General features: G+C 42.8%; 4 protein-coding genes and 1 long non-coding RNA gene across 5 annotated transcripts; 1 reads left to right on the forward strand and 4 right to left on the reverse strand.

Moving 5' to 3' along the window:
- Positions 1 to 162: 162 nt before the first annotated feature.
- Positions 163 to 3,655, reverse strand: LOC4328493 (protein CYPRO4). The gene is made up of 2 exons (NM_001409352.1): positions 1,896 to 3,655; positions 163 to 733 (listed from the first exon to the last, which is right to left on the reverse strand). The coding sequence occupies exons 1-2, from the start codon at positions 3,561 to 3,563 to the stop codon at positions 452 to 454; spliced, it is 1,950 nt and encodes a 649-aa protein (NP_001396281.1). The 5' UTR covers positions 3,564 to 3,655; the 3' UTR covers positions 163 to 451.
- A 1,774-nt stretch (positions 3,656 to 5,429) lies between these two features.
- LOC136355308 (uncharacterized) lies at positions 5,430 to 6,567 on the reverse strand. Its single transcript, XR_010739459.1, has 2 exons — positions 6,494 to 6,567; positions 5,430 to 5,867 (listed from the first exon to the last, which is right to left on the reverse strand). It is a non-coding gene; the product is annotated as an uncharacterized lncRNA (long non-coding RNA).
- Positions 6,568 to 6,942: 375 nt separating this feature from the next.
- Positions 6,943 to 8,616, reverse strand: LOC4328494 (RING-H2 finger protein ATL56). The gene has a single exon (XM_015770791.3). It carries the CDS (start codon positions 8,042 to 8,044, stop codon positions 7,328 to 7,330), a length of 717 nt encoding a protein of 238 aa, XP_015626277.2. The 5' UTR covers positions 8,045 to 8,616; the 3' UTR covers positions 6,943 to 7,327.
- A 7,770-nt stretch (positions 8,617 to 16,386) lies between these two features.
- Positions 16,387 to 17,544, forward strand: LOC4328495 (transcription factor IBH1-like 1). Its single transcript, XM_015767727.3, has 2 exons — positions 16,387 to 17,070; positions 17,195 to 17,544. Exons 1-2 carry the CDS (start codon positions 16,503 to 16,505, stop codon positions 17,257 to 17,259), a joined length of 633 nt encoding a protein of 210 aa, XP_015623213.1. The 5' UTR covers positions 16,387 to 16,502; the 3' UTR covers positions 17,260 to 17,544.
- Positions 17,545 to 20,594: 3,050 nt separating this feature from the next.
- On the reverse strand, positions 20,595 to 27,899 carry LOC4328496 (very-long-chain aldehyde decarbonylase GL1-2-like). Its single transcript, XM_015767728.3, has 11 exons — positions 27,692 to 27,899; positions 27,338 to 27,561; positions 26,433 to 26,686; positions 25,338 to 25,557; positions 24,676 to 24,797; positions 23,998 to 24,254; positions 23,165 to 23,272; positions 22,062 to 22,268; positions 21,790 to 21,900; positions 21,130 to 21,303; positions 20,595 to 20,918 (listed from the first exon to the last, which is right to left on the reverse strand). Exons 1-11 carry the CDS (start codon positions 27,743 to 27,745, stop codon positions 20,763 to 20,765), a joined length of 1,887 nt encoding a protein of 628 aa, XP_015623214.1. The 5' UTR covers positions 27,746 to 27,899; the 3' UTR covers positions 20,595 to 20,762.
- Positions 27,900 to 27,961: the final 62 nt, after the last annotated feature.

Below are 27,961 nucleotides of genomic sequence, written 5' to 3' on the forward strand. Positions count from 1 at the left end.
GCATGCAGTACTGTTCACAGACCTGTGGTTAGACGCAATTACAAGTGCGTCCTGATTATCACAAGTAATTGCACGCATGTGCAGAGATTAGGTACCAACCATGATCTTTCAGAGAAGACATAGAAAGGAGAACGAAAATGTAACAAGCGTCTCATGATCTTTCGTCAATACTACAATATATGGAGTACATAGAAACCTGGGCACAACTCATGACGATGATGATTATCATCGTACTTGAAAAACAAAAGCACAACCCATAGACGATGATGCTGAATTGATGATGATCATCATCGTACTTATATAATGTAAAAAAACAAAGGTAAAAAAGAAAAGAAAAGAAGAGAGGTTAAAGGCAAACCAAAGGGCACACGGTTCATCTGTAGTGAGTGTTACAAGACAACATATGGGACGGACGACAAACCGCCAAATGTCGTAGCAGAAAGGCGAGATGCTAGTGCTTGCTGGAGATGCTGAAGGAGGTGACCTTCATGGGGGTGGCCACCACCAGCGGCGCCTCCGGGGTGTCGCTGACGGCGTACTTCTCGTGCATGAAGCGGCTGGCGACGATGGACTCGTCCTTGGGGATCACCTTGTAGCAGTAGCAGCTCTTGAGCCCCTCCTGGCACTGGTAGCACTCGTGGTGGCTGTTCTTCACCTGGAGGAAGTTCCACACCACGCTGTACTTCCCCACCGTCGCCACCAGATGCCTCTCCTGCTTCCCGTTCTCGGTCACCTACACCGCCCACACAGCACATTCACAAACATGAATTTTTGGGTTTGCAGGATGCAACAAAACCAACGATGTAAACGCATCAGCATTTGTATTCTAGTTTCATAATGACTAATAATACTTCCAAATTCCCAAGAGAGCTGGTTTTCAACGTATCATGGTTGATCAAACATACAACACTCCGGCATTTCTTAGCTACGCATACACCACAAAATATGGGGAAAACATGCAAGTGGAAACCATTACTAAGGTGGAAACTTGGAAATTATGCACAAAACTTATCAGAGAAGTCTAAGACAAAACTCACATATAGGTAATGTTATACTATTTAGGTAACCATATAAAAGTTCAAGATCAAGCTCGTGTACATTCACAAGGTATGAGACTAACAAACAGCGAAGAGAAAGAAACTATTCCTGATTGTCTTTTTGTCCATTATTTATCAATTATCTATCAAACGTAGTCAAATTTCACCCTCAGATTTTGTATGGTGTCAAATATTATCTTAGCTACATATTCGATTGTTTTGTGATGTTTTGAGAACATTCGTGCTTTGTTCTACATAGTTTCCACCATATATTTACTCTACAGCACAAAATGTGTGCTACTGCTGAGCATCAAAATAAGATGTGAAACCCCAGTGTAAAGCTTTAGGCTTTTAGCAACTACCCCTCGTTGTCAAACTTATGCAAGTAAAAGGTTGACACGAACAGCTTAAAGTGAGTCACTAGTTTTTAACAGCATGCGTACATTGCGAAAACAAAACATTTTAGCACTTTTTCATGGTATACTTCAAGAAGCTAAAATATAAGTTGGGATTTGGTCATAAGAGAAATAATAACATATGTGTTGCCAATCAAATCCAATTCATCGATCACTATTTTGGTCAAATTGCCAATGTCATACACAATACCCGAATCACAGTAGGCATGATCAATTTTAATGAGCGAAAGCTACAAACCTACAATACGGTTTTGCACAAGCAAATGGCTGAACAACTTCAAATGATTACTATGTACACATTATGTGGGATTGTGGATATACACCTTCATAAATTCATGGTTTCAGAATGCGCGAGATAACAAAAGACAGTTTTAACCATGTGAATTGATCTTGGTTAATGCACAAAAAAGTAAATTGAAATGAAGTGGAAGGCTATACTCACCCATGAGAACCTCCCTTCACGGAATATATTATTCTGTCCAGCAAGATGTGAATCAAGCGGGGTCAGCTTGAGCAACCTTGGGGCAGCAATTCTGTTGCCCATCCTCCCTCCAAACCCTGTCTTTTCCTTCCCATCCTTGTCAATGAAGATGGTGCATATAAGAATCAAGTACGTGTCAGTAGTTCCGAGGATCCACTTTCCATCGTAGGTGACGTCGACATGAGTAATTGGTGAACCCAGCCCTGGGAAGGCTGTCTTTGCCATTCTCATAGAACTCTTCGAGTACAGACGGACTTTCCCATCAAGTGAACCAACAACAATTGACCCATCTCCTGTTGACGCGAAACACTGGAAGTTGGTGCCCCTAGAGAACTGATGCCCCTGTGTCCATTGCAGGACCGGCGACTCTGTAGCACTGGCTATGTTCTGCACAATCCCCCGACGGTCCCTCATGTCCCAACGGCATAACCTGTTGTCATCAAGCCCCAAGAAGGTAGACTCTGATGGGTCCATTTGCGCACCCTTGGAATCATTTGTGATATCCCTCATGTTAATATCTGCTCCGTCCTTCCCAAATTTCCATTCTGAGACGACCTTTCCGGTCTCAATGTCCAGCTGATGGACACCCTTGGCATGAGGCTTCCCATCAGTTGCCGGGCTCATCAGGAGCATGTTTGTCTCCGCACGCATAAGAAGCGCCTTCTTGGGTGTCGAGAAGTTTGTGCTCCCTCCGGAGAACTTGACCGACACGCCCTTTCCGTGTATCCCATGCTCGAAATTCCTCACCACCTGGATTCCCGAATCACCAACCAAGAAACTGTTGTCCAATGCACCAAGCGCAAGGCTCTGTATCCCTCCACCTTCCTCCACTGGCTCCTCATACTCCCTCAAGTCCTCCATGAGCGGCTTCAGAATGGGGCTACGCGACGGCATCGGGCTGCGACTCGGGCTCGGCACAAACCCGTCTGTCGCGTCCTCCCAGATGGACTCGTCCCCGTCCTCCGGGCGCGCCCACGCCGCAAAATCCTTCCCGAACACCTTGGCGCGGCCCTCATCGGTGGCGGCGACGCCGTAGCTGTTCTCGAACAGGCAGCTCTGGTACTTGGCGTAGAAATTCGGGTAGCCATCGGCGTGGAGAAACTTGAGCGCCCAGACGCCGTCGGCGACGAAGTCGACCCGGCGCTGCGCGGGGAACGTCTTGAGCTGCAGCTCGGGCCCGACCCTGGCCCGGATCTTGGACCCCACGACGAGGCACCATGGGCCGGAGGAGGGGGCGTCGTCGTCGTCGTCGTCCCCGGCGCGGACGAAGGAGGCGGCGGCGAGGCGGTCGGAGATGATCCAGCGCGCGGAGGGGGAGGAGCCGCCGATGTGGAGGTAGAGCTTGACGGCGTTGAGGGCGGCGGGGGCGGCGGCGGAGGTGGGGGAGGGGCTAGGGTTGGGGGAGATGGGCTCGGCGTACTTGAGGTGGAGGCTGCGGAGGTGGCGGTCGATCGCGTCGATGGAGGCCGGGGTGGCCGCCGCGGCCGAGGACTTGGCGGCGCTGGGCTTGGCGGAGGAGGAGGGGGGTGGGGTGGCGAAGTCGGAGGAGGCGTCGGAGGCGTGGGAGGCGGAGTCGTCGTCCTCGGAGTCGGAGAGGTCGAGGTCCTCCCGGCTGTGCGAGCCTCCCATGGCGGCGGCGGCGGCGATTAGGGTTTCGGCGAGGAGGGGGAGGGGGAGGGGGAAGGGGAGGGAATTTGAAATTTGGGAGCGGAAGGAAATGGAGGAGGTGTTGAGATCTGGGGGAATAATAAACGTTGGATCGAGGCTCTGAATTGAACACACCCGAACGGCACACACGCTCCCTCTTCAAATTGACCAGTACGTAGTTCCGTACTAGTACCTCCAAATACCCATATTTTATCAAATTTTAATACAAGTAATATTTCTTATTTTCATAATTTCCGATGCAATGATTACTCAAAAACTAAATTTATTTTGGGATAAAAGGAAGAAGCTAAAAATGAACTTATTATTATGGGATAGAGAAATTACTAAGGCCCCGTTCGAATCCACTTAAAAGAGTGGATTAAATTTTGAATTAAAGTGGCACACTTTTTAAATTACTAAACGGTGCGTATCGTGCGAAAACTTTCTATATGAAAGTTATTCTAAAATACCAGATTAATCCATTTTTTAAGTTTGTAATAATTAAAACACAATTAATCACGTGTTATTATCACCTCGTCTTGCATGAAACACTTAATATTTATCTTCATCTTTATCTTAAGGAGATTTAATCACCACCTAAGTACTGGTATATATACTTTAGGCCCGTTCTTGAATTTATTTTCTATAAGTAATTAAGATGTAGATTTCACCTCGATTTTTGTTATGGGTTTTTAAACTGTTAAACGGTCATTTCTCGTAAAAAAACTATATAGAAGTTAATTTAAAATATCAAATAAACCCATCTTTTTTTCAAATTTATAATAATTGAAACTTAATTAATTATGTGTTAATGTTTTTCTTGTTCTGCATGTAATAACTTTATCTTCATCTTAATCTATCTAAAACACCACCTTAGTACATGGCACGCAAGTTGGTGCTGGTTTTACATCGATTTTGATACTCACTCTACTTTGATTGCTGAATTTGAATATGAACTGATTTGTTGCCATTTGATACTGTAGTACCTTATAGTACTCTATTTTGAGCTCTCTCTGTTTTTTCATGAATAGCCTAATAGGTTTTTTTTAGATAATGCATAGCCTAATAGGTGAACAGTTGAATGATTTTGTGATAACTGTTCGAAGGTTTGACCGAATGAATGAACTAGGCATGCCAATTAACTGTTATAAAACTGAATATTGGTTTAAAAAGTAATTTAAAGAAATTTATATGGAGAAAGTTTTTTGCGAAAACTACTTCGTTTATGAGCCCGGGAAGCATTCCACTAAATAGAATCAGAATGATTCCATTCCTTTGAAAAGAAAACACAGATAATATCTCAGCGGACTACGATAATTCAGTCGTTTTTAGCCAATTCTGATGAAAGTTAGGTGTCTCATGTCTGACTATCTCTGGTAAAGCGTGATGCACATATGTCATATGCAAGACAAGAGTTCGGGAAAAGAAGGGTTTTATCTAACTTCTGTACGATTTACCATAATGTACACTAACAATCTTCATTTCTAGGACCTTAATAGAAATCACACCGCTGCACAAACGAAAAGTCATTTTCAGCCATTTGGTCATTTAGATCTAAATTTCCAAGCAGGAGCACGCAGTTTCTTATGAAATCGCTACTAATCTCGCAAAATAACGGAGAAATTCCTGTGTCCAAAAACAAAGCACAATATGCAATATTGCAAACGCTCTGCAATGTCATCTCCGACTTGAGAGAGTTGAGAGGCTCATGGCTACATAACAGTACTCATGTCTAAAGTTTTTCTCAGGTAGTTGTTTTCATTATGCCTATTTTGAAAGTAATTGTGGCATATTAGACACTAGGATATCAGCATGATAAAATGGTCAGCAGATTTCCATACGATAATGTAAAGCAAACATGATTGCAACCAATCTGGCATTTCTCGAGTCCTCTCCTCTGCTTTCCAACAAGAGGGAGGAGGATGCAAGAACGAGTCAACAATGATGAACAAAATCAGAGGTTCTACTAGTATCAGCATCAAGAAAAACCAAGAGATTCTGGATGCAATCATCAATCGTGGCATCGTAAAACACTGTTGGCGCACCAGTGATCAGTGTATCACTTGTACATGTAAACCGTTATATTTATCAGTCACCACTAAACAACAAACAGTATTGTGAACATCGTGTCTGAACTCTGAACTCTGAAAATGGCATTTGTGATTCGTCCCAGTCAAGTATCAGTGAGGTACATACCTAATTCATCATGATCATTTGAAATGAGGAGCGGCAGTCTTCATGGAGAACACATCACTTTAGCTGGGAATTACACCTATTTCATAACACCTGATAGTGTTTATGGTAAAAGATTATTATGAGATTAGCTATTCAAAAAGACTAGGCTTGAGCATGTTCTGCCATATGAGAGTATATGACGAGATCTTTGGAATCTTCGTCCCAGATAAATATTGCAGACAAAATGACCTCTTAAATACTGAAATTCTGAAACAGGCTCCTGGAAAGGGGCACTGGTGTTATGATGCTGCTCAATGCAGTTAGAAGGTCACACGACAACAATAAATTGCACCCATACCATACCAGTGGCAGGACCAGATGCATAAATGGAAAGGATATTCAGATCAAACAAAACCAAACATCAAATATCAGCGGTCCTGACTCATGAAAAAGCAATTTCCATGAAGCAGAAAACGGGAACATCCCAATACCAGGCTGGGACAAAGGAAAAAATCTTGAATCTGTCGAAAAAGTTATCCTTCTTTCTCATGTTAGAACTTAGAATATGGTACATACGAAATGGAGAATTTCAGCCATCGCTGCTATCCATGGATAAGCTGAACTATGCATCCCATTAGTTTCCAAAATCAAAAGAAAACCTCAAATGTAGTTAACACCTAGAGCTAGAAGATGAGAAGAGTTAAGCAGGAGTCAAGTGACTGGATCAATCAGGCTACCTGGTTTTTGGAGTAAAAGCAGAAGTTTCCAACAGCTCATCATCTTGAAATCTTGACATCACAGTGCTAATACTGAACAAAAGCAGTACATCAAAGACCATTTCTTAATTAGCTTAGGAGAAGTTTCCTACACTCATTCACCTCAAGTTCCTGAATTTTGACATCTATGCGCTATTATTGTACGAAAAAAAATCACACAGAGATTATTTGTTTTGTAAGAAATCTTGACATCATAGTGCTAGTACTGAACAAAAGCAGTACATCAAAGACCATTTCTTAATTAGCTTAGGAGAAGTTTCCTACACTCATTCACCTCAAGTTCCTGAATTTTGACATATATGCGCTATTATTGTACGAAAAAATAATCACACAGAGATTATTTGTTTTGTAAGCTACTAATAGTATTAAACTATTAATCAACCAATGATCCCGATCCCAGAATCCCCACGTTTCCAACACACCAACAATTCATGTATGAGTATGAAAATTCACAAGTTGCTGTGCAAGCAACATGATAGGCATAAACTACACAATGCCTACTACTGCAAGAAAAACTACAGAATAGTACAGAGTTAACGCCGCAAGATTATGTGAAAAGGGAAACTTGTATGCATGCTTTCGTTTCTTCTTTGGTTACAACAGCAGAAAGAAGCATGCAAAATGTACAGCTAAAACTAGTACACTACACATCATGATCAAAGTAAAGGCATTTAGCCGAACACCTAACGGGGGGGCCAAACCTTACAGAGTTTACATGGGGGTTGCGTCGCCACCACGGCGGGTGCGCGATTGGCAGCGCCTTTGCTCCCTTCTCACGGCAAGGATTTCTCGCCATCAGCTCGCGGAGGCGGAGACGGAGGCGCGGCAGACGGGGCAGGCGGCCGCCCTGGCGAGCCACCGGTCGACGCAGGCGGCGTGGAACGCGTGGCCGCAGGCGGGCAGCGCGCGCCACCGCTCGCCCGCGCACGCGGCCTCAAGGCAAACAGCGCAGAGCTCCGGCGAGGCGGAGGCGGAGGCGGACGCGGCGAAGCAGGGAAGGAAGCGGAGGTCCGCGGGGGAGAGGCCGGCGCGGGAGGGCGTGTACGAGGTCTCCGGGACGCGGTACCGGCTCCTCCCGGCCCCGCCGTGGCGCTGGTTCCGGAACGCCCGGGCCGCGACGACGAGGTGGAGCAGCAGGATGGCGGCCGCCGCGGCGAAGAGGAGGAACAGCGCGAGCGCGGCGGCCATCACCGCCGCCTGCACGCCGAGCGACAGGAGACGCGCGCCGGCGCCGGCGCAGTCCGGCCGCCGCCGCCGGTGGCGCCTCCCCTTCCCGTCCTGGTCCGCGGCGGCCGCGGCGTCGCCGGCGGCGGGCGGGGGCGGGGCCATGTCGCGCGCGCGCGGCCGCGTCGGGGGGGTCGGGTTCGGGTCGGAATATTCGGCGCGTGGGGAGATTTTTTTTCTTTCTTTGGGGGGGGGGGGGGGGGGGGGGGCGTTGGGGTTTCGGGCGGTTTCAGGGTGCACACATTGTTTGGCACTTCTCGTCACGTACTTAAATCCCTTCTCCTCCATTTCATAGAAACTTTTTTTTTCCCAGAAAAAACAAATAAGTTTGTTTTTTTTAAGGTAGTGTCACTTTCTATCGAAGAAGAAGATAGAGCACGTAAAAAAAATCATTAGCACGTAATTAATTGAGTCATAATTGTTACAAAGTTAAAAATGAATTTATTTGATATTTTACAGCAACTTTTATATAGAAAGTTTCCGTGTGAAACACCTTAACGTATGAAAATTAAGATAAAATTGATATCTTGATGAGAAAATAATACCATCTAAATAAAACTTCTACAAGTGGAGTATAGTTGATTGCCCTCGAGAAGCTCATCCGAATGCGACCGAGTAGAGGCAGATCCAGGACAAAATTATAGAGGGAACTCATCATCTTCCTCCATTTTCCTTCCTACCAATGATATCCAGCAAGGTATAGGTCACTCGAGTTCCCCAACATCCACGTTGGATCCGCTCCTGCGACCGAGTGAAGGCTAGTAATAAGATTGTTTTCTCCTATATTTTGTTCTCTCTAAATATGAGAATGTGTAAGCAGGAAATTTGGTAGCAAATCATTTCATGGTGTAGGACAATAGGTGGATGTTGTCGTATCAAATTTAGTTTTGTTAGCGATTTCGATAGTGACGTTGGAGAATGAATTGATGGAGAAAATGATTAAGGCTGTTCTTTTTGGATGAAATACGTACGGACAACGACTTGTTGATAATGGATTTACCTATCAGGATGGACTAAATATTGTATGTAAATAGCATGAATAAGTAACCGACTGAACGTGGACGTAGAAAGTTTTAGAAGTAATTAAAGAAATCGTACTTTTAAAAGCATGGTGTGATTAATTAATCAATATATAAATAATTTAGGCTAATAATTTAAAATGAAGGGATTGTTTGAGGGGGAATTTACTATTTGCCACTCTCTCAAAATGCCAGTGCTCAAATGCCACTCTCCCAAATTTTCATTCCCAAATGCCACCCGGGCCCACATGTCAGCCTCACTCAGCATTGGGTCCCGCATCACTTTTGTTTGAATGGAAAGTGAGGCTGACATGTGGGCCCGGATGGCATTTGGGAATGAAAATTTGGGAGAGTGGCATTTGAGCACTGGCATTTTGAGAGAGTGGCAAATAGTAAATTCTCCCTCATATATAGTTGGCTAAGCTCATACTAGTTCCCTAGCAATTAAACTCATATATAGTTGGATATTGTGTTAAAATATATATGTTCATCTTATATGGACTTTAAACGGTGTAGAGTGATCCAGATTGCAAGAAAGTAAAGATTACCTTTGATCATCTTTATGATTTCAATATATACATTCAATTCCATTTACTACTCCCTCCGTTTCGTTTTTAAAAATCTCTACGTTTGACTAAGTTTATAGAAAAATATAGTAGCACTTTCAACACAAAACAAACATATTATCAAAATATATTCCATGCTAGATTTAATAAAATTAATTTGATGTTTAAAATATTGCTAATTTTTCTATAAGCTTAGTTAAACTTAATAATGTTTGACTAAAAAAAGTCAAAATGACCTAAATATTAAACGGATGGAGTAGTAGATATTATATGAAAGCGCCGAGCATGGGAGGCAAGCGTGAAACGCGTGATAGCAAAAGAAAATATTGACATACAAATCACACACACACACACAAAATTGTGATGGCTGCATATAACATATATACTGCACAGAAAAATGGTAAACTTAAAAAATGGTACCCTCTCATTTGGATATGAAGTTTAACCATTCTTCTTATTAAAAAAAAACTCGAATATGTAAAATACCATGCTTAAAATACCTTCAATTATAAGAACAAGTCTTATAACAGTCAAAATGATGCTAACCATTTTTAAATATAAACCTGTTGAATCTTTGACATATTGTTTGTCCATTCTTTTTATTAAAAATTATTTGCAAACATGAAAAATATAAGTAATACTTCAAGTACCTTTAATAGTATGAGTAAGACATAGTTTTATTAATTAAATACTACTCCATACTCATAAAATAAGTCGTTTAGGATAATATTTAAGTCAAACCTTGGGAATATAAATCATGAATAACTCTCAAGTTGTTGAGTTTGAAAATATAAAAAATATATGTATAGATTTGTCTTGAAAAATACTTTCATAAAAGTATATATATTACTTTTCAATAAATACTTTTATAGAAATAAGAAGTCAAAGTTATGTTTTGGAGACCGTGTCGTTGTCCTTAACGACTTTCTTTACGAGTATGGAAGGAGTACATAATTAAGATGAATGGTATTTGCAAAAGCCAAGGGAGTGATATAATTGAAAATGAAGGAGAGTACGTACTCCCTCCGTCCCAAAAAAGATAAACCCTGGGTTTCCGTGTCCAATTTTGACTGTCCGTCTTATATGAAATTGTTTTATAATTCGTATTTTTATTGTTGTTAGATGATAAAATATGATTAATATTTTATGCGTGACTTGTCTTTTTAATTTTTTTTCATAATTCTTTTAAATAAGACGGACGGTTAAACGTTGGGCATGGAAACCAGGTTTGTCTTTTTTTTTTGGACGGAGGGAGTACACAAGAAGGTGTTTGGTTCCACTTCCTTTTCAGAACCCATGAACCATCAGCTATCAGCCTATCAACAGAGTAAACAATGGTATCCCTAACCCGTATCCATATCTAAACAGTAGAGTACAGTAGCAGCGGATAAGGCACAAAACATAAATAAAGGGACTAGGTCCCGATTGATTTGACTGAATTTTCGTAGGTAGACCTGCAACAGGATGCTATTCGGTTTTCCCGGTTTTCTCGGTTCCCAAAAAGATTGGTTTTAGATATATTACAATTACAAAAGAAAAATCAAGCCAACTAAGCTCCTATTTGTTTCAGCTTAAGATTATTATAATCTTTATTGAACCATATTACTATAAGCTAGATTATAGACAAAATTGGTTATATAGCATCAAAAGTTCACGTTTTTGGTTTTACAGCACCGAAAGTTACCGGTTCACTTTAATAGCACCCAAAGTTCACCCTGTTCCATTTTTAGCACTTCCGTCAATTTTTCCGTCCGTCTTGATCGTTATTGATCCAGCCACACACACGATATGACATTTCTACCCCTCATTGACATGCATTATACTTGTACTTGTGAGGGGTAGAAACGTCATATCGTATGTGTGGCTGGATCAATAACGATCAAGACGGATGGAAAACGATCGAGAATTGACGGAAGTGTTAAAAATGGAAACATGGTGAACCTTGGGTGCTATTAAAGTGAACCGGTAACTTTCGGTGCTATAAACCAAAAACGTGAACTTTCGATGCTATATAACCAATTTTGCCTAGATTATAATAAGTCGATATAGAATAAATTGTTAGCTGTTAGCCACCCAATAATCTAAAAAAATGCACCTTTAGATTGGATTACCAAATTACAGTAATCTGGCTTATAGTAATATATCATAATAAGCTATCTGTTTGTTTCAGCTTACTTTCAGCTATCTAAATTATAATAATTTTAAGCTGAATCCATTAACCGAATACATTCGGTTTGCCTTTTTTTTTTCTCGGGTGATCCCGAACAGGATGTGACCCTTTATTTGAAATGTACGCTAGCAAGTAGCTAGTAAGTACTTCCTCCGTCCCATAACGTAAGAGATTTTGAGTTTCTATTTGCACTGTTTGACTACTCGTCTTATTAAAAAAAATTTAGAATTATTATTTATTTTTTTGACTTACTTTATTATCCAAAGTACTTTAAGCACAACTTTTCATTTTTTATATTTGCACAATTTTTTTAATAAGACGAGTGGTTAAACAGTGCAAGCAAAAACTCAAAATCCATTATATTATGGGACGGAGGGAATAACAAACATGCTAAACCAAAAAATAAGAATTTAAAATGCACAGCCAAGTGCATAAAAAGCTTATCTAACTGGATAGTAGATGGCACAATTCCACCAGATATTTAGGGTACCAGATAATATACTATACTAAAGTACTGAAGTTTCTAAAATCATACAATAATCATTTGTCTAAAAGCAATAGGAAACTCCCAACAGGTTTATCAATAGATCGATCATACTGCAATACATGTGCACAGCTGACCGGTAACGTTACAGCAAAACTGGGTTACAAGAAACTCCAACTTAAGTACTTGGCCAAAACTAGACTTGATTAGTTGATTGCAATCAGCTACCCACCAAATTCAGCATACCACAGCTCACATCCAAATTAAAAAAACCAAAGAAACTAGTAGTGGATACCCCGCACATTACAGTGGGAAATTTAAAAATACTTCAAAGAAAAACTCAAAGAATATAATATATAAACCGTGTATTCTCGTGATATCTAAATGGACTATATTTGTTCTACAATTGTTGATTTGAAACTGTAATTCAACATGACAATTGAATGAATATGTATCAAAGACGAGAGATCTAATGGGTATTAGTTTTTTTAGGTATTATGGTGGGTTGTACATGTATATAACAAATGGATAGTTGCGATCGAAGTATGAGAGATATTCAATGGCTACTATTTTATAGATAATGTGACTTAATATATGCCAAGTTTTTGTTTCAACTATATAGAATATATATAGATTAATCAAGATTAGAAAAACTATGTTCCAGCTCCTAGTGCTAGTAAAACGATATCTCCTGATACATACAAGTTTTTTTAGGGATTAAGCTTGGACACAGGAGCCATGGGAGACTTGGAAATATACCCACTTTTTTTGGCAAAAAGTTCTGAAGCATAATCCAAAGAAAAGCAAGCAATATTTAGTCAATGATCAGCAACAAGAAAGAAAGAACAACATAATCTCTTTATTTTGTACCTTCTTCAATCTGGGCCAACCTTTCAGGGGAGCTTTGCAGGCTGCAAACATGGGCCGCCTCCCTTCGCGGACGCAGCCCATCAGCACCCCAGTTTCCAACCTTCGGCCTTGTACGCATGAAAGAGATCGTCGAAGAGAGCCTCACTGCTCTCTCCACTGTCAGATCTTCCAATCCGACGAATCTCATCCATCCATCCATCCCCTTTGAGCCAAAAACAAAAACCACAAAGAAACAGAAGCAAACACGGTGATCGAACTGACAGTGACCGATGAGCAACGTTTGCCGGGATCATGCGTAATGCAGCAAATGCAAATCAGCAAATGCAGGCAGGAGCTACAAGACAATCGACTCAATCAGGTCTGACCATAAATCCAGTGGTTACAAGTCCCAAGATCGCCATAGCTAAGCTGAATGCTTGTGTAGAATGGAATGGAATTGGGTAGGAAGGAGTAGTAGCTAGGCAGACAAACCATCCATGTTTCAGGGGAGACAAACAAACACGCCAGATCCCTCACTGCTTCAGTGTGCTCCTACAGTTTCAGTCTTGCCGGAAGCTTGTTCACAAATCGACCAGAGATTCAGAAATCTCTCTGCTACTGCTATTGCTGCTGCTGCTGCTGCTTCTTCCGCCTGTCATAGTTATATGTCGTTTTGTTTATTCCCTTCGTCTCACAAAGACTTGAGTTTTCGCAAATCTAAAATAGATCAGTACTGTAATTCTCAGGCGTGCTAATTTAGGCGCGGTTGTTTTGTCTGCTGGAGCCCATTAAAAAGGTAACAAGCTCCAAAAGAACTCTTAAAGTAAATTTCACAAAACTACGGATACTTTGCCAAAACTATCACAAAATTATAGAATTGACACTAAAGTTATCACAAAGCTATAAATTTAAAATCAAATATCACAAAACTATAGATTTAATTAAGAGGAATACTATTTACTCTAAACTCTTTGTCGGACAAAATACTTTGAATGCTGAAATCAGAATGACTCTTTCTTTAGAAACGTCGTTCTGGAAATTATCTCGCAATTTTAGTACAACCGCGTTTTCTGATTGAACACGAGTACCATTATGTTCAGAGTTTGCATTGATGGTGATAATGTATGATCAGTTGATCACTGCATGTATGATGTATCCAACGATCTCATTAAACTACTCCCTTCATCCCAAAATGTTTGACGCCGTTGACTTTTTAAAAAATATTTGACCGTTCGTCTTATTGAAAAAAAATTAAGTAATTATTAATTCTTTTCATATCATTTGATTTATTATTATATATACTATTATGTATACATATAGTTTTACACATTTCATAAAAGTTTTTGAATAAGACGAACGGTCAAACATGTTTAGAAAAGTCAACGGCGTCAAATATTTAGGGAATGAGGGAGTATTTTGTTGCGATTTGCTTGGCTCGGTTCTCTCATGTGATCGACATCAGGACAGATATCTCTCTCTCCAGTAGCCGTATTAAAACCTTAGCTCACATCACAATATATCACATCACATGGGTGCATGCTCCATAATGCCTGCAACTGCAAGACCCCATATGCTGCATGCTGCACATCATCAATTTGCAGTGGCAATTGCTGCATGATCAGCACATCAAGATTCATCAGAAGAACAAGCTGACCTTGCATGAACTGGGAGGCATTAATTCAGAGATTTCATATATATTGAGATGAGCGCACTTGTTATAAAGAAGAACATCATAGAAGATCTAAACGTACTGATGACGATATCAAAACACGATATTTGTTAATGAGAACTGCACCTGAATGTCGAAATGGTGCAAGTCCAAGGATATATAGTATGTCAACATGGTACTAGCTACTACCATGCAAGCACAGCTATTGCACGATCGATCAAGTGATCGAGGTAGGAGGTGATTGGAAAAAGGGTCATGTGCTCGCTCCGAGTTTGGAGAGGAAACCCATGTGGCCGTCATGTGAGCTAGCTAGGTAGGTCACACAGCTGATCCTCTCCTCTTTCTCAAAGCATGTACACTACTACCGGCTAAAACACACAAAAAGCTAGCTTGGCTAGGCCAAGCCAAGCTGGTCATGTACTCATGTATTGAAGAACGGTAGGCAAAAGTTGGTTTTCTGGTAGTGATCAATTTATCATGCTATATATTGCAAATTTAGGTACTTAATTAATTGTTCAGATGCAAGGAATTATATATATATATGGGTAATTCGATCGTTATAGATATTGAATTACGTCCAGGGGTTTTCCAGCTAGCTTCACAAGGTGGTGGGCTAGTCTACCTGGATTCAAAGCATCACCCCTTCTAATTATTTGATATTAGGTCCTTTCCGAATATTTGCGTTTTAATCCTGGCTCGTTGTCTGAAATTAAGTTATCACAATTTTGTTTGCCAGAAAATTAATCCTCAATGCGAAACCATCATAATTAACTAGGGTGAAACTGTTTCAAGATAGTCAGACACTCCTTGTTTGAACATTGTTAAATGCGAAATTTTAGGTACTTGGGAGGTATCAAACTTTTTAGATAAAGTATAAACATGTAACTTAAAAATCAACTTCTACATGTCGTAACGAAAAAAACAAATTAAACTACTACAGCTAGTTAACGCATATTCATAGTCAAATTTGTTTTTTTTAAAATTGCGATATGTAGAAGTTGAATTTTACGTAACATATTTGTGAAGTGATATATCACATATTGATACATCTTTTTAAAATTTTCCAAATTCTCTCATAACTATTTGAGTGACATGCAAATAACAAGAGAACATCTCGGAAGTTTAGAATAGTTTCCCCGATTTCGATGCCTGCATAGCAAGTCTACAAACCGCCTGTGAAGCAAAGACAGCACACACTCACACACACAAGATGCATGCCAACACACCTACGTTCGCTTCATAACTCCACAAGGTTGCCAACTCGGGAGGCGACGCTACATGTGCCGCCATGTGCGTCTTGCTTTGCCCCTATTCTAATTCTCTCTCTCTCAGCTTAATTGGGACCCTCTCCTATCTGGATCATTCAACCAAAATACTGTCAGATACTGTAGCTAGTGTGTCATAGAAAAAAAATCTATATATTAACAATTAATTAATTAAGTACATGCATTTGTGCACACTTGTACTTGTCATTGTACGTATTTTCGTCATGTGAGTACATAACTTGCACTAGAAAAATGGAAAAGATATATATACCTTGTATTCTCCAAGCATGATCAACTACTAGGTAGCTACTACTGCACATGTTTATCATTTAATTATCAGCTACCATGCCTAGCTTAGCTAGCTGTTGCACCGTGCACTATCTTGATTTTTGGCCATTTAACTGTTTTAATTAATTAATTGATTGATTGATTTGAAACTGATTAATTAAAATGGGGGTGTCCAAATATTCAATCGTACCACAATGTAGCATGTGTCATGAGCAGAAAAGGAGAAAGAAAAGATGTAATTTAGAGGACCACAAAAACGGTGGCAATTGCATGCTAGCTAGCTCACACCACATGGCGCCATTTCTCCATTCTCTCCATGGACGCACATATATAAGCAGCAACCATGGTGTCCATGGCTACCTCTGCCAACCTAGCTTAGCTAGAGCCTAGAGGAGTCATCTCCATTTCTTAGCTTCTCTCCTCACCAGAAGCCACCATGAGAGGCCCTAGCACCACCACCATGGCCACCTTCAAGCAAAGCTTCCTCAAGAACCTCCTCTCGAGCCTCAAAAGCTCCAGCAAAAACAAGGCCGCCATGTCGACCCTGAGTGAGAGGAAGCGTGCCATCAAGTCCTCCGCCGACATCGCCATGGCCACCGCCCGCACCGGCATCGCCGGAGCAGCACGGTGGCCACATGCCATCTTGGCATCATCATCATCGTCTTCTTCATCTTCATCTTCATCTTCATCGTCATCGTCGATGCCGAGAACTACATTTCCATGCAAGATGATGCAAGGGAAGGTGAGGAGGAGGTGCAAGAGCATCGTGAGGAGGAGGACGCCATTGATGAGTAGTAGTAGTGAGGTTGCGAGGAGACTGGTGAAGAAGAGGGACAAGGTGCTGAGGAGGATGATACCCGGAGGCGAGCTCATCGCCGACGAGATCTCGCTGCTGCACGAGGCCATGGATTACGTCGTTCATCTGCACGCCCAGGTCGACGTGCTCCGCCGCGTCTCGAGAGCCGCCGTGGCGCGGAGATCCAGTGCGTCTTCTTCTTCTTCAGGTTTGTTTGATTGCTGAATTTTTTTGCAGCTAGATCTTCTTGATGTTCTTGAAATTGTTTTGACTCTTTTTGTTGGTATTTTGTATTGGGTTGTTTTTGTGACTTGTCCTTGTTCATCATGCAGGTGGGCTTGCACAATTGAAGGAACGGACGGTTCAGATCTCTGGTGAAACGGAGAACCCATGCTAGATAGTAGGATGTGATTCTGAAAAGAGGAGCAAGATGTGTTGCAGATATTGGAGAAATATCCAAGAGGGTGATCAGATTTATGTCCCTGATCACACTTGATAAGCAAGTGCAGAAGTGCCCGGAGAAATAGAAGTGGAAGAGTGGTGGAGAGTAATCAAGATTCGTACTGTTCAAAGATGAATGAGAGGAAATTTGTAAGTTGGTGGTACTAATTGTAGTAGCCACTTTTGTACCAGAAGTAAAAGTGAAATTGATTAATTATAATGCAGAGAGATAGTACTGAAATTACTGCCCTTGTATACCTGAAAGTCTGAAATTATGTTCTAAGCTAATCTTCAGCCCAATACTTCTGAAGAATTAACTAACTTCATGTTCTTGTACACCTGAAAGTCTGAAACTGTGTTCTAAGCTAATCTTCAGCCCAATACTTCTGAAGAATTAACTAACTTCAGATGTTAATTTCAGTCCACAAAAACTCTGAAACTGTGTTTCTTTAAACCATGTTTCAGTTATGCCTGAACCACCTGCCATTTACACGCGAACCGCATTTCACAACAATTAAGGAACCGCATTTCATACCATAGTTGTTGCAAGCTTGTAGTATCAACAGCAATGTGTAGAACTTCCTCGCAAAAAAAAAAAGTGTAGAACTGAGAGATCTCAAACACTTTTGTTTTTAAGGGAACCAGCACGAGCTTGTGCTATTTCATTGAATTAGAGGGGAAGCTATGATCCCTAGGGGCAAAGAAAATTGTTAAATCTATACAGATACAGAGATCTCAAACACTCAATGCAGGGGAGAATGTGTAATTCAGAATCAAACATTATGTGGATGCTGGATCTTGGTGTCCAATCCATGCAGCCATGCCTGTAACCTGTCCCTAGCTCTCTGTCAGTGGTAGGCAGATATGGGCATTTGCCTGTGACAGAGGAAAAAGGCAAAATGATTTTGGTGCTGTCCCTGAACTGCAGCAACAGCTCTGCAGGTCTCCTTGCTACAGTGAGACTCACATGGAAACTTGTTGTACTGAACTGAATTTGGGCTGGGTGTTTGGCATCACCAGAAGCCCAACTAATTTGGAATAAGTTCACTTTAGGTCCCTCTATTTGTCGGTCAGTCCGATTTTCGTCCCTTGACCACAAAACCGGGTACGACCCGTCCCCCAACTTACGAAACCGGGCAAACAAAGTCCCTCGGCAGTATGGAGGGCAGTTTTGACCGACGTGGCGTCTACGTGGCTCCTTTGACTAGGTCTTCGTCCCACGTGGCATTGACGTGGCTATTACGTGGCAATTTTATCTCGAAAAAATAATAAAAATAGTGGGACCCATATGTCAGCTACACAAAAAATAATTAAAAAAAGGTGGGGCCATGTGGTCCTACATGTCAGCCTCCTCTCTATCCCCCTCTCTCTCCCCCTACACTGCCAGGAGAAAAGGGCGAGCGGTGGCGCCGAGGGGGTGACGGGCGGAGCGACGACAGAGCGGAGTGGCGACGGAGCGAAGCGGCGCGGCGGCCGGTGGGAGGAAGCGGAGCGACGATGGGCGGTGCGGCGACGGAGCGAAGCGGCGCGGCGGCCAGCGGTGAATGGAGCGACGGCGGGTGGTGGGCGACGGGAGGAAGCGGAGTGGCAGTGGGACGAAATGGAGCGGCGGCGGGCGGTGGGCGGAGCGACGCTGACGACGCCGCTCCCGCCGCCCCCCAAGCTGAGTTCGCCGGCTCCCCTCCCCTCTCCTTCTCCACTCTTGGCTCTTCCTCTTCTTTCTCTCGGCTCTCCCTCGTCCTTGCAGCGGAGCGGCGGCGGCGGCAGCAGGCCACGGGGCGGGCGGAGCGGCGACGGACAGCGCATGGCCAGCGGCGGGCGACGGCGCGCGCGGCGGGCGACGGCGCGCGCGGCGGGCGACGGCGCGCGCGGCGGCGCGCGAGACGCGTGGGGTCGATGGTGACGTCGGGCCGCGCGAGGAGGCGGCGGAGCAAGTGGAGCTTCTCGTCCTCACCACCACCACCACCACCACCAGAAGCAGCGGAGCCGCCATGGCACTTGCGGAGCTCCGACGAGGGGAGGGTGTCGGTGATATGGCCGACAAGGGGAGCGCTTGCGCAAGAGAGATATGGCCGCCGCCACCCCAGGCGCCTCGCGCGCCGTCGCCCGCCGCCGGCCATGCGCTGTCCGTCGCCGCGAGGGAGGAGGCGAGCTCGTCGGGGCGGCCGGCAGGAGATGAGGCAGCGCACGCCGGCTGACGGGAGGGAGGGAGAGGAGCGGTGGTGCGCGAGCGTCGGCGGCCGGTGGGAGGGTGGGAGAGGAGCGGCAGCGCACGGGGACCAGTGGGAGGGAGCGGCGTGCGGCGACCCGCAGGTGGGAGGGAGAGGAGCGGCCACCGTCGCTTGGAGAGAGAGGAGAGGAGAGAGAGATGGAGAGAGGGGAGATGGGGAGAGATGAGGAAGAAGAGGAGGGATGAGTTGGACTGACATGTGGGGCCCACGTGGGTCCCACCTTTTTATTATTTTTTCTATGAGACTGACATGTGGGGCCCACGGGTTTTATTATTTTTCTGTATCGGATTGCCACGTAAGCGCCATGTCAGTGCCACATCAGATGAAGACCGAGTCAAAATGGCCACATAGGTGCCACGTTAGCCAAAACCACCCTCAAAACCGCTAAGGGACCTCGTTTGTCCGGTTTTCGTAATTTAGGGGATGGGTCATACCCGGTTTTGCGGTTCAGGGACGAAAATCAGACTGGGCGACAAATAGAGGGACCTAAAGTGAACTTATTCCAACTAATTTTGATTGTGTCGATCATGGGCCATTCTAGAGTGGGCTTTTCATTTCTTGATCATGTGATGTCTGAACTCTGAAGTGGCAAGATTAAGCTGTATGTGCCAACCAATTTAAACGCAAAGTTTAAGCGGCCGAGGAAGAACGTACAATTCACTGTATTTTAACAATGGTCAATCTACCATTGCCCAATTCTTTTCGGGTCCTGTTTGACATTTTTTTTCACAGCTCCTATGGAAATTGAAATGATTATTGCGCGGCAAAGAAGACCACGAGTTGTGTGTTTTACTATATTATTGGGTTTTTTGGGGTGGAGTGGAGATGTGGAGCGCGAAAACCTAGCTCCACCCCCGTAGTTTATTTTCTAGGAGTAGCTCTGCCAACTCCACTCAAAAAAAGGTGGATCTATACCGTTTGGCACAACTCCGGCTCTAGGTAAGTTGGAGTTGAGAGCTAGAGCTGTGCCAAACGGGGCCTATATTCCTAATTTCAAAGATGGCCAGAAGCAATAGGGGAATTTGCCACCATCCGTCTGCCACAAGAGATGACTCGACTATTTCCAAACCAAGAGATGCTATAGGGAGTTTGATTAAATTTTAATTAATTTAAATCCCACGGCAAATCGTTTTTTTCTCGTACATTTCTTCTATCTTACAGCACACCAAATCCCACAAGATCGCCGGCCGTTCTCGTTGGCTTCGCCGCTGGCCTCCGGCGGCGGCGGTCACGCCGGCGTGAGGCCGTGCTTGAGCGCCGCCTTCCAGACGACGTCGATCCGGTCGACGTCGATGGCGCCCACCTCGTGGTGCTCCCACCCTTCCAGGAAGTGCACCACGCCGCCGGCGTGGCACGCGTGCACCACCCCGCGTTCCATCGTGTACTGCACACATATGTTTCCCGGCGATCGCCGGCCGACCATGTCAGCGAACTCGGAGAAGAAGAATATAATAATAATAATAATAATAATAATAATAATAATAATAATAATAATAATAATGGACAAAATTTTTCTATAAATTTAGTCGAATCTAAAAAGAGTTTTGTTATAAAAAAAGGTTTAAAGTGACTGTAATATGAAACGGAGGAAGTACCTCGCAGTAGCCGAGGCCCTGGACGTCCTTGGGGAGCCTCATGGCGGCGAGCTTGCCGTAGGTGCAGTCTCGCCGGAACCCGATGATCGGCGGCACCACGAACTGGTGGAAGTGTGTCCCCGCCGGCGCCCACCTCTGCTCCCTCGGCGACAGCCACTTCCCCACCAGCCACGTCTGCAACAATGCCATCCATCCAACTTTAGCTTCTGATAAATTTTACGGTATTTGAAAAAGTAACCCGGGATACTTAAATCTTACATTAAAAAAATTTACTATCTTGAGATACCTAGTATTCGGAAGTACTAAATTTTACATCAGAAAATACGGTAACTTTCGGGTACCTTCTTAGATGGTAAAATTACCCTAAGCTTTTCCGTCGAACTAGCTAGTGCATACAACTTGGCGCCATAAATATAGCTAGACCCAAAATAAACACTAAAGTAAACTTTTGGTGATCTGGTCGGTGCATACAACTGAGACAAAAAATGTAACTTTTTCTGGGTTAATTGGTCAGCGGGACAATATGACTCTGACAAAAGTCTATGTTTTATAGGTTAACTGGTTGGTGGATAAAACCTGATGAAAGAAAATGTGGACAATCACATCATGGACACAGCCTTGAATTACTGAAACTTATTGAAATTCCAGCGAGTGAATTACCTTGCAGTTTTGTGCAGGCTGGTACTTGGTGACCTGCACGAGGTACTGCTGGAACTCTGCCGGTGCTTCCCTCTGAATCTTCAGAAACCTCTCCGACGACAATGTCAACATCTAAAACCAAAAAAGATTAGCACACAGAACCATCAATCCCAGTCTTGCAATCATCCTCTTGTTTAACATACTCATCTAATCATGCTGTGAATTAACACAGAGTTTTTTTTCTCCTTTTTTGGGGTTCAGTTCAGAGTTCAGACAGGCAGCAGAGCACGAACCAGGACTCTGATCTTTTTTCTGCAGAGGTAGAGGGCGATGGCTCTGCCGAGCTTGGAGGTGGCGCCGGTGAGGAAGACGTCCTTGACGTTGCTGGGGATCTCGTTGAGGATCACGGCCGCCGTCAGGGTGTTGCCGTGCACCACCCTCACCCTCAGCTCCGGGTGCTTGTTCACGAACAGCGTGCCACCTCCATTCAGTGCCTCGTTCTGACAGAAACAAGAAACCAAACCAAAACATAAGAAGATTCAAAGAGTTTCAGTTAAGATCAGATCGTTGCACTGCATTTTGATTTTTGAGTAATGCTAGATTGCTAGCCTAAAGATTCTGTTTACAGTGCTGATCAGATGAAATTCCTGAACTTTTTAACTGTCTGAACAATGAACGCAGATTTTTTAGTTATGAGCTAGCCACCGCTGCATCTACTCCGATTACACGCGTCACGGTCGCATTTCCATCTTCGCCGCCATTTCAACGTTGAATCAGTTAAGGATTTCACATGCCCATCATAAATGATGATGAATTGGTTCCGGTAGTCTGTGCTAGATAACCAATGCTGCCCAACTGTATGGGCGACACATGAACAGCAAAGAGACTGACATGAACATCACATACTCTCTTTTTTTTCCTTTTTTTTCTTTTGAAAATGACAGGGAGAAAGTTGAAGAAAGATGAGGAAAAACAGAACACCCCTACTGAATCATCAGCAGTGATACTGTACTAGTTAATGGACAAGTATCTTATTATACATGCTGTATATCCAATACTGCTCAACTATATGCATAACACGGCACATTATGATCAAAGAAAGAGACATGTACGTGTCTGTGTCATTGCAAGAAAGTGATAAAGGAAAAGGAAAAAAAAGTTGAGGCATGGAAGAGACAAGACATGTACAGGTAGCAAATATTAAATATACATAAATTATTGGACTATTATTGTAACGGATTATCTATATGATTATATACATAAATTAAATGTTTTAATAAATAAATATTTAAAAAATGTATTCTTGGTGACATGAATAAATAAATAAATAAATAATTCGTGATAATAATCGAAAAAAAAAGCTGAAACGAACCAGATCTTTTGTAAAACAACTGACCTTATTGAGAGCGGCGAGGCTGAGCACCTTGACGCCCATCCGATCTGCACGCAGGATGGCCAGCTCGATCTGCTCGTTGATGCCTTTCTTCGCCGCCGGTATGAAGTACTGTGAATTTGCATACATGGCGCCAATGTCAGAATCAATTCACAAGTTCAGATGGCCTACACAAAACCGAATCACATGCAGTTTTCTATAGGGACTGCAAAGTTAAAGCCACACATTAACCACTGTTGTCACTACTGTACTGTACAAGTACTTGCGAGAGAGGTGCCATTGAATAGTATGGTACCACAACACCTCTACCAATTAATTGATGGACAACCTATGATCCATCCATGATATCTCAGTTGTCCTCTCGATACAGTCAGTACGAGAGTGTTTAAATTCATGGGTGTAAAGTTTTGGTGTGTCACATCGGGTATTATATAGTGTGTCGTATGGGGTGTTCGGGCACTAATAAAAAAAATAATTACAAAATCCGTCAGTAAACTACGAGACAAATTTATTAAGCCTAATTAATCTGTCATTAGCACATATTTACTGTAGCACCACATTATCAAATCATGGAGCAATTAGGCTTAAATGATCTGTCTTGCAAATTAGTCGCAATTTATGCAATTAGTTATTTTTTAAGCATATATTTAATACTTCATGCATGTCTTTAGACGTTCGATGTGACGGGGTGAAAAATTTACGGTGAGATCACATACTAATTCTAAAATATTGTCTCATGTTATACCGACATGAGATATGATATAATTTTAAATTATTCTGGAATTAAGCTAGGCGAGAAGAGAGAGGGGGGGGGGGGGGGGTTATTGTGATTATACCTGAAACCCATATCGGGGGACAGTCCACATCTGGTGGAGGTTGCCGCGGAGGCGGTAGGAGCTGACGAGGAAGGTCTTGGAGCAGCACCACATGAGCAGCATGAAGCCGAAGGCGACCGGCCAAAACGGGAGGAGGACGAAGTGGTTGGCGAACGGCGTCGAGCTGCACGACCGGAGCACGAACGGCACGTGCATCGACGCCATGATGTCCACCACGTGTGCCAGGAACACGAAGTCCGGCGCCTGATCGTTCTTGCCTACATCAACAATTGCCATTTTTCGCGAAATAATATTATTATAAAACCGTCAAGCTCTCGATAGTGAAATGATAATAGATGTGTGATTTCAACCCTTGAGGTCATGTGTTCAATCCCCGCACGCTCATAATTTCTTCTTTAAAAAAGTTTTTTTATTGTAAAAATATTCAAGATTTTTGGGGCTTGGGAATTTTGCATGAATTAATTCTAAATGTTAATGTCTGGAGCAATGTCTCTCCCTCCAAATCTCTTTGTTTTAATTGTAAAAAATCTTCAAGATTTTTGGGGCTTGGGAATTTTGCAGGAATCAATTCCAAATGTTAATGTTTCTTATGGGTCTTGTAGCACACTGACTGAATATAATTCTTGTTTCTTGAAGCAAAAGGCATAATAAAATGCACTAATTAGGCGTGCACCCTACCTAAGTAGACCTCCTTTTGCAGCTCCCATGACTTGTGGTTGAGGGTGCCCCCCAGGAGATCAAAAATAGGCATGAACAGGCAGAAGTTTGAGTCCTTCTCCCTGTGGTGCAGGCTCAGGTACCTGCGCAATTAAATCCATATGCATAATGCATTAGAACAATCAAATCGATTTTAATTACTTGTATCACCTCTTCATACAACACCGACTAATTAATCAACTTTTCTCTAACAACCAATTAGCAGTACAGCTAACAACACTAGGATAGTGACCAAATGACAGATGCAATTAAGCAGATAGCAGCACGGTCCATACAATGAAGTGCAGCATAATTAGTACTACTTGTATCTCAACCTTATAAAGTAGTTATTTATTTATTTAACTAACTGTCTTAGACAAAAATAATTTACTTATTTTCTCCATTTTACAATACTTGATAATTTTGACCTTGCATTGTTTTAGTCCGATCACTCCTATTTTAAAAATAAACTGGTAGCTATTAAAAAATATAAGCATATAGTTCCCATTAATTGAATCAAACGATTTACAAGATATCGGTGGTCAACTAAAATAATTTTCAATCCAATTTACCAAAAGTTATGAATAGAGAAGTATTTATCAGAAAACAAATACATTATACTATTATTTTATTTTTGCACTCACGTAGGGGTGTAGATGAGGTATCTGAGAAGAGGAACAGCCTGGAAGACCCTAGGGGATATCACCTCCACGTTACTGTAGCCCATGGACCTCAAGAAGTCAAACAAAAGGACGTGTCCATAGACCAGGCCCACGGACCCTACCCCCATCAGAAAGGCCCCTGCGAGTGGGACCCCTATCACCACCGTCAGCAGCAGGCTCTCCAGTGGCGTCCCAAATCCAGCTGCAGACCAACGTAACACAGGAAAAGCTTATCATCAGCCAGTCAAAATTGTACTCCTACAACGCTATAACCGTATAACCGTATGAGACGTATAATTAAAAATAAATTATAGATAAAATATTTATATCTACAATGCTAAAATATATATAAAAAAATCTTGCTAAAATATGGATCACGATTAAAAAAACTTAAAATCAACTTCATAATTACGTTTTAAAATTAAAATTTCAGGCTAGTCTCGATTAATTTAATCTTCATAAATTGTACCACTCTGATGGGTTAATCAATGTAGAAATACTAGCTCCATATTTTAATGTATGACGCAGTTGACTTTTTATCCAACGTTTGACCATTCGTCTTATTAAAAAAAATTTATGCAATTGTCATTTATTTTATTGTGACTAGATTCATCATCAAATGTTATTTAAGCATGATATAAATATTTTCATATTTGCACGAAAATTTTGAATAAAATGAATGGTCAAACGTTAGTCGAAAAGTCAACGGCGTCACACATTAAAATACGGAGGGAGTATGAATGAAGCAGAAAAAAGAATAATCTATGCATAACATTTTATATTTTTATTGTTTATTGTTTAAAAGTCAATGCTAGAAAAAACAAACTACGACAAATAAAACACTTCAAAATCTATCCCAAAACCAACATTAAGTTTCAAAATATCTGCTGCAACTCATTAAGACAACAAAACATCATACATAAACTGGTTCACAGTTCCAACGAGAATTTTCAAAACAAATTTGGTACACCAAACAGTTCATAGATAGGAATAAATACACTCCCTTTTTATACTCCTAAACTTTGTTGGGGAGTATGGTATGGAGTACAGTACATGATGAGTACAGGTGTAGAGTACCTGTCAAGGGTGTGGTGACCGAGGCGTGGTGGTGAGCGGCGTGGTAGCGGCTGAAGAGTGGGGCCCGGTGCAGGGCCCGGTGGGCCCAGTAAAAGAGCGGCTCAGCGACCAACACATGCAGCAGCAGTGCGATGGCCCACCCGCGTGGGTCCCACGCTTGCTTCAGGCTTGGGAGCAGCAGCTGCTGCCGCGCCACCGCCGGGCTCCCCACCAACGTTGCCCCTATCAGCGTCTGCAGCAGCAGAAAGTTATCCCTGCATATATATGCAAAATAATCCCATCAAAAAAAGAAAAACACATATTGCTACCTCCATTCTAAAAATAAGTGTTGCCGTGGATATCCGTTTCTAACATTTAACCGTTCGTATTATTTAAAAATTTTATAAAATAATTAGTCACATATAAAGTAATATTCATGTTTTATCATCTAATAAATAAAAATAATTAAAAAATTAAATAAGACGAACGGTCAAACGTTAGATAAGGACAGTATAAAACTATACTTATAGTTATTTTAGGATTGAGGGAGGGAGGTCTACATAAAACAGATTCATTCTTAATTTTACTGCTGGTGCTGGTTTAAGCAGTAGAAATGGTGACATATATGAGTAGTAATTACGATGATTCTAGATAAGAGAGCAGCCATGGCGTCTGTCTGTCTGAACTCTTCTGAAGGCTGAAGCTGGGATCTGATCTAACAGTGGATGACTGGATGGTACAGTACTGTCTCTGGGCTTGGTGACCACTGCTTGCCTTGGATGCAAAGCCATATTTTCTCCCTCTCAAAAAAATCAATCTAAAAATGAATAGGACACAAATGCACGCCGTCGGCGACCGGCCGGCGACTAGCTAGCTACGGCGGAGGAGAATGAGATAGATAGAGAGAGAGACGGCGAAGGGCGTACCAGTCCCATTCGGCGTCGACCTGGCGGAAGTCGACGGAGTCGGGGACGACGCGGCGGCGGCGGGTGAAGAAGAGCATGTTGCCGTAGGAGAACCAGAACTGGTAGGTGAGCCCGCGGGCGGCGAACAGCAGCAGCAGGTGGAGCCACCACGACCCCACCGGCGCCGCCCCTTGCTGCCTCCACTCCTCCGCCACCTTCCACACCACCGCCCCGTACAACACATACTGCACCCATCTCCCATTAATTAACCACGCACACGTTAATTAGCTTAATAAGGTAGAAGAAGAAGAAGAAGAAGAAGAAACTAACAAAGAGAGATTAATTGACGACTTAAGAGAGAGATTATATGCATGCCTTGTACGAGCCGAGGCTTGCCCATGGCCACGACGAGAGAGGAGGAGCAGCCATGGCTGCTTGCTTAGTTTGCTCTCTCGATCGAGCTTGTGAAGCTCCTCCTTCTCTCTCACTTTGTGACTCTAATGTGTGGCTGCTAATTAAGCTTGCTAGCTAGTAGCTGCATGCTCTAGCTAGCTATGAGAGAGAGAGAGAGAGAGCTTTGGATGCCACACGCTGCGTCTCCCTCTCTACTTATAAGAAGAGATCCGAGAGAAGGAGAAGAAGGGG

Source organism: Oryza sativa, chromosome 2, assembly GCF_034140825.1.
Source record: "Oryza sativa Japonica Group chromosome 2, ASM3414082v1".
NCBI lineage: Eukaryota > Viridiplantae > Streptophyta > Magnoliopsida > Poales > Poaceae > Oryza > Oryza sativa.

Coding starts and splice junctions, on each gene's coding strand:
- LOC4328493 (NM_001409352.1), bottom strand. CDS start 3,563: ATGGGAGGCTCGCACAGCCGGGAGGACCTCGACCTCTCCGACTCCGAG. Junction 734..1,895: donor GTGAAGGGAGGTTCTCATGG/GTGAGTATAGCC, acceptor TGGGCGGTGTAG/GTGACCGAGAACGGGAAGCA.
- LOC4328494 (XM_015770791.3), bottom strand. CDS start 8,044: ATGGAGGAGAAGGGATTTAAGTACGTGACGAGAAGTGCCAAACAATGT.
- LOC4328495 (XM_015767727.3), top strand. CDS start 16,503: ATGAGAGGCCCTAGCACCACCACCATGGCCACCTTCAAGCAAAGCTTC. Junction 17,071..17,194: donor TGCGTCTTCTTCTTCTTCAG/GTTTGTTTGATT, acceptor TTCATCATGCAG/GTGGGCTTGCACAATTGAAG.
- LOC4328496 (XM_015767728.3), bottom strand. CDS start 27,745: ATGGCTGCTCCTCCTCTCTCGTCGTGGCCATGGGCAAGCCTCGGCTCG. Junction 23,273..23,997: donor TCCCCCGATATGGGTTTCAG/GTATAATCACAA, acceptor GCAAATTCACAG/TACTTCATACCGGCGGCGAA. Junction 21,304..21,789: donor AGCCTGCACAAAACTGCAAG/GTAATTCACTCG, acceptor GCATTGTTGCAG/ACGTGGCTGGTGGGGAAGTG.